This window comes from Kryptolebias marmoratus, linkage group LG14 (assembly GCF_001649575.2).
Source record: "Kryptolebias marmoratus isolate JLee-2015 linkage group LG14, ASM164957v2, whole genome shotgun sequence".
NCBI lineage: Eukaryota > Metazoa > Chordata > Actinopteri > Cyprinodontiformes > Rivulidae > Kryptolebias > Kryptolebias marmoratus.
The window spans coordinates 12,415,138-12,421,510 of record NC_051443.1 but is presented as its reverse complement, the minus strand read 5'-3'; the positions used below and the strand labels follow the sequence as shown (position 1 = coordinate 12,421,510).

Sequence of the window (6,373 nt, the reverse complement as noted above, 5' to 3'; positions counted from 1 at the left end):
TCTGATGAGTTGGTAAGGTGGGATCTTAAGAAACCCATCATGATCAAATGGTTGCAAACCAAAACTGAAGCAACAATGGGCCAAAATGTCTCCATTAACACCAAGGTCAAACAAACAAAATAAACTTTTGATTGATACAAACTATTAATTTGTACAGTAACTTTTTACACCACCTCAGCATTTTGATTTAGTATTTCTTTAAAAAAAATAACAAGATGTAATATGTCATGAGTTGTTCATTTGAAATCTCTACAGCTACACTATTTAATTTTAAAATGCTTTATAATCATGACTGTGTTTATTTTGCCTGAATATCCATCCATCCATTTTCTTTACCCGCTTCTCCTTTACAGGTCACAGGGAGCCGGTGCCTATCTCCAGCCATCACTGTGCAAGATGCAGGGGACACCCTGGACAGTCCATCACACGGACACATAGAGACAAACAACCAGTCATGCTCTCACTCACACCTAGGGACAATTTTACCAATTAACCTAAAATGCATGTTTTTGGCCTGTGAAAGGAAACCCATGTGCACAGAGGGAGAACATGTAAACTCCACCCAGAAAGGGTGGGAAGCGATCCTTCAACTGTTTTGTTGGGAAGCAAAAGCTCTAACCACTGCACCGCTGTGCCACCTACTTTTCTGAATATAACAACTTAAAACTAAAAAAAAGGGAAGAATACTTTCATTTTATGGTAACTGTACATTTTTATTATTTATTTATTTATTTATTAACTTTTATTTAACAGATCTCTTTTTCAAGGGAGGCCTTGGCCTAAAGACAGGCTAACATGCATGTTTTGATTTTTTTTAGACAGAGGGAAGAAATCGAAGTGACCGGAGAAAACCTACGCAAAAACAAGGAGAATATGCAAATTCCACAGAATTGCCATTCCCAAGTCTAACGTGGGGTTTGAACCCAGGTCTTTCTTACTGTGAGGAAATAGTGTTAACCACTAAGCTGTCATGCTACCACAAAATAATGTTTCAGAATGTGAAGTTGGACTGAAACAGTGTCACCAGAAGATTTCCACTTTATGTATGTCACAAACACCTATCACATATTTTAGGGTCTTGTATCATTACCTTTTAAAGTACAAATCATTTTGTTTCATATGATAATGTTGTGTGGTCTGGTTTCCAACAGAGACATAATAACACTGACATCTTAACAACGACAAGTTGTGTTTTCTTAACTGCTTTTAAAAATGATCAGCGTGCTTCTGACTATGAAACATGTACCTATCTTTGTACATATGTACAAATATGTATCTTTATCTTTAAGATTCATTTATCTTTATCTTCTACTGTATCTTTATAGATAGATAGATAGATAGATAGATAGATAGATAGATAGATAGATAGATAGATAGATAGATAGATAGATATTTTGTGTTTAAGTCAATGTTTGTTTATTTGTCAGAGAAAGTGCAAAAAAAACATGAAAAGAGACACATGGAACCGGATTTAGCCATTTTTTTAAATCTATAGTCCCAGGAAACATGTAAAATACAGATATTTTAACTTGTAAACTTCGATTTGTACTGTTTAAAATACTCACGTTTTGATTAATTTCACACTTGTAATGTATCCAAGCTTTATTCAAGTTCTACGTCTTTTGCACAGAGATTAAAAATTATGTTTAATTAGCTACCTACTCAAAATTAAATCCTTAAATTTCTTACATACGATCAAAATGAAAAACAAAATGTCATCAATTTTTTTTATATTATAGAACCAAGACTACGAAAATGTCATAATAGGTTCTTAAAATACTGATTTCACGTTAAAACCTAATTGTATAAAGACAGCTTTTCTTTAAATACATTTTCTAGAAATACGAGGGTTGGTCTGACATTATTAAAAACAAATCTACTCGTTATGCGCATGGGGGTTACATTTCTGTGATACACAGGAAGTAGCACGGATGTAATTTGATGCAGCGCTTGGTCCTCTTCCGGTCTCTTTTCCCGCAGCCACCGGACGACAATGGTGAGAAGAAATGCTGGCATGAAGAAATCCTGTAACATCTATTCAATGAACAATTTATTTGAGTCTGGATGTTTGTTTTCCGTTGTCGGATAAACATCACTACTGTTTGATAAAAGAATTTCCCAAGATGAAGCGTATTTTAAGTTAAATTTACAGACGTTTCGGAAGCTACCATTTAGCATTTTTTGCTACGGTTAGCTTCAGGCTTGGTGTTCAGAATGAGAATAAATTTCCTGGAAAAAGATAGCAATGCAAGCATTGCTTTCGTTAAGTTTAGTTTAATTAAATCATTTATTTTGGATAGTAGCTAGATTTAGTAATGTTGGCAGTGGTTAGCTTACGTATTCATTTGGAGTGAATGTGTTTCCTTTAAAGAAGTCCCCTCCAGACAGCAGCCGGTTATACAAACAGGACATTTATCTCAATTAAGATGCAATAGCATCAGCTTTTATGTAAAACAAGCCTTTAAGTCATTAAAGTTTATTCAGGTTGCATTCCTCACATCCAGTGTAATGCTGTAAAAGTCTTGTCAATGATGTTTTCAAACACAAATGTCTGAACAAATGACTTTCTGTGATTCTATGTTATTTTCTGAGACAAGACAGCCACGGTCTTCGTTTTGACTTGAGGTTTGCGAGAATTGTGCCTGAACCCTGATCTTTCGCTTTTTGCCTAGACCAAAGGGACATCCTCTTTCGGTAAGCGCCGAAACAAGACGCACACCTTGTGCCGTCGTTGTGGGGCCAAGGCTTATCACCTGCAGAAGTCTTCCTGCGGCAAGTGTGGCTACCCCGAGAAGCGCAAGAGAAAGTGTAAGTTCCTGCGTTTAACAACAAGATAAAAACTGTTTTTTTCTGCATGTAAATGAGGCACCAGTGTTTACTCTTTACATGGGAAGAGTTGTGAAACTATGTTTTATATATTACTATTTGACGCAGGCAAATTCATAATCTGCAAAGCTTTAGAGCTTTGTGTCAGCGAATCATGTGATTAACTCTAAGTGCTTTCATTGGACCATTTAAGCTTTTGGATGCTGATATGTTTTTGTCACTCAGTGATAATTGTTTGATATTTGATTATGTAGACAACTGGAGCGCTAAGGCCAAGAGGAGGAACACCACTGGGACTGGTCGTCTGAGACACCTGAAGGTTGTGTACCGCAGATTCAGGTGAGGAAGGGTGATAAAATGTTCATTTATATGCCAGAATGTCTTATAGATCTGAAGACGCTAGTTTTATTTTTTCTTAATCTGAGATCAGTATCCAAGTCAACCTTCAGTGTGTTTCTCACGTGTGATTCACTTCAAATAAAAATACCTGCTAAATAAATGACCGTGGCATACAGCTTTAACAGGAAATCAATCTAATTTAATTGATTTATAATACTTAAATAAAACTGTTTTGGTAACGTTGCAAATTGTTAGGGAAACGGCGTCAAACTACACCTGATTTCTGTAAATAAATGAGATTTATCAGCTTCAACTTTAAACATAAGTGTTGACATATTCCCAACATGGAATGTAAGCAGGATTCCTGCCTCCTCCTTTAATCTCCTGCAGACATGTACACACTGCAGCCTGTTGGTTGTATTTGTGGTGACCTGAAATGTCATGTTTAGGAGAAAAGGTCAGATTTGTAACCAGAAGGTTGGTGGTGTGCAAAGAGGTTGTATTCACCAACATGACGATCAACAGATTAATTCAGATGTTTAAAAGGTAGACAAAGTGTCTTTATTGAACTCAGTTTACTGTTGATTTAGGGGTACCTGATGCTGCTGTTTGTCTGCTGGCTTTAACTAAACAAGATGCTGTTAACCTGTGTGGACACAACCTCACATGCTGACCAAAGCAGGAGGATCTCAGAGTTTATATTACATGAAATACTTGACTGAAATAATCAGCTAGGCATTTAGGAAACTAAACATATTTAAAATAAAGTAACATTTGTATACAGCTTTTTTCCCCAAGTTCTTTGTAGTTTTGTTGCTGTTTCAGTCTGCTTATTTAACAGTAGTAAAAGATGAATGCTGATTCTTTTAGAAGAATAAGGCTCTGTTTATGACTTTCCTTCAGTCCTGTGAAAACTCCAGTACTGCTTATCAGCAGAGAAATTAAGATAAAATGACCCAAATCACAATTAACATAATGACCATAATGATCATAAAAATACAAAGTAAAAAAACTAAAAGTATCCCCAGGTTAGTTTGCATGTTGACTATTAATGTGTTTGGTTAAATTAAAACACTTGGTTTGATCAAATTTATTTAATTAGTTTACTTTTTATAGTTTAACCAAACACAGGCTGAGTTCAGATGATTATTTATTTAAAAAAACAGCTTCTTCACTCTTACCGTCTGTACAGAAGCTATGCTGGTTTCTACTTGCTGACCCAGTTTTAAACTAAAAAAACTTAACTGATAGTTATTCTTAAACCTGAGCTTTTACTGAAGTAAAAACTTCTCATTTAATAATAAAAAGATTGATTGCTTTAAGTTTAGTTTCATGGGTGTTTTCAAATATTATGAAACAGGTTTTAAATGTGTTCAGTTGTGCCCAGGTGTTGAGGTCTGTGTCTGTTGCGGGGAATAAGTGTGAAATATTCTGTTGGGGTTTATCAACACAAGTACTTGTCTTTTTTATTAATATTTCTTGTGAGGCAAAATGTCCGTAATCATTGTCATGATTTTCTCTTTTTTTCCTTTTATTTTTTAGAAATGGTTTCCGGGAAGGCACCACCCCCAAACCCAGACGTGCTGCAGTGGCCGCCTCCAGCTCATCCTAAATGACACTTCTTTTTTTTTTTTTGACTAAAATAAATGGGATGATAAACAGGAGCTGCAGAGTTGCATCTTGATTTTATATATACATATATTATGTTTGTGTAATCCAGTTCAGAACCTTTGTCTTGGGGGTTTTTGTATCCTGGATGAGTTTCTACAGAGATCTGACTCATGATGGTGGTATAAATAAATGGGTTTCAACTAAACGGGCTCCAACCATGATGCTGCCAACTTTGTGTTTCACAGATTTGATCACAGTGCTGGAGGAGTAGGTTCTATATAAACCTAGTTAAGTCAAAAAGGGTTTTTTTGTATTTTTATGTTTGACTCAGAGGTGATGTTTTCAGTCCTCAGACTGCTGTTTATTGTTCTGATGGTGGATTCAGTCAGATTCACTGTAGGGGAGGAGAGGCCTTAAGTGGTTCAGCTTGACGAGCATCACCACTGAAAGCTTAAAGTTGCATGTTTAAACCATGATTCACTTCCACTGACCTAAAGATAAACTCTGATAGGCTGTAAATTAAAACACATTGCTCACACACACCTGATTATCATGCCACTGAAGACACCTTACCTGTGAATTACCCATTACCCAACTTTTCAGTGAACAAATGATCACAGACTTTCACATATTTTGACTTAAATGAATCCACCTCATTTTAATGCTGTGTAAAAATCTAACATCCTAGCAGCTTTTTAATAAAATAACCCAAAAAGAATATTACAAATATTGCTTGAAAATGCACTTAGTCCCAGTGTTCTTGTGAGAGGGTGTTTATGATTTCGAGTTTGAAGTTTTAATTAGTGCAGGTTTCAACTAAAATCTTAAGTTGAGGAAAGAAAACAAAACCCCTGTTTCGGTCAAACCTTGAAAGGTAAAATTGACTCGGCCCAGTTGTCGAGTTTCTGCCGGAGCTCCTGTTTACAGGACTTGATAAAATCCAGCTCGAGGATTAAGTGGCTCCAAAACTTCCTCTGCAACAAAATAAGAGTAAATATTTATAAGGCGCCAAACAATACTGAAACCTCGGTAGATGGCTGAAAAAAAAAAACCAGTTGGTTTACAAATGAGTCAAATGACTGAGTTTTATGGCTGCAGCTGGAAAAAGCCGTGGAGGTACCGCAGGGAAGAAAACTACACGTTATTGAGTTAAATCTAGATTAAACTGAAGACCTTTTGGGTTGATATGTTAATAAAAGTCTGATGTCTCGTGAGGAATGAGAACATTTCTGCTCAGTACGGCACATAAAGATTTAAAGTCTTTATTAATCGGGTTTTCAGCTCCATTTTATTGTTTGTGTTTCCCTCGGTGGGCTCTATTCTTTCAGCAGATTTAAATGTTTTCTAAATTGCTGCCCCGTGACCCCAAACATCAGTCTGGTTTCAGTCAGAGATAAGCAGCAGCATTCCTCTGGGTTCTTGTGCAGCTTTCTCAGTTTTCTTCTGCCAATAAAAAAAACCCTCCTCCACCCATGGGAGGATGCTTTCACCTTTCTTGACTTTTCAATTTGAATTCAGTCCCTTTGACTACTGGTGATCTATTTCACTTTCTGCGTGTGGTTTAGCCGAAGTGTTTCAACTCTTTGCAGTTTAAACT

At 36.2% G+C, this 6,373-nt stretch overlaps 1 protein-coding gene and 1 non-coding gene across 2 annotated transcripts; both read left to right on the top strand.

The window, feature by feature from the left end:
* Positions 1-1,865: 1,865 nt before the first annotated feature.
* rpl37 (ribosomal protein L37) lies at positions 1,866-4,829 on the top strand. Its single transcript, XM_017407524.2, has 4 exons — positions 1,866-1,996; positions 2,673-2,808; positions 3,081-3,165; positions 4,708-4,829. The coding sequence occupies exons 1-4, from the start codon at positions 1,994-1,996 to the stop codon at positions 4,775-4,777; spliced, it is 294 nt and encodes a 97-aa protein (XP_017263013.1). The 5' UTR covers positions 1,866-1,993; the 3' UTR covers positions 4,778-4,829.
* LOC112450256 lies at positions 2,520-2,599 on the top strand. The gene has a single exon (XR_003038809.1). It is a non-coding gene; the product is annotated as a small nucleolar RNA SNORD72 (small nucleolar RNA).
* Positions 4,830-6,373: the final 1,544 nt, after the last annotated feature.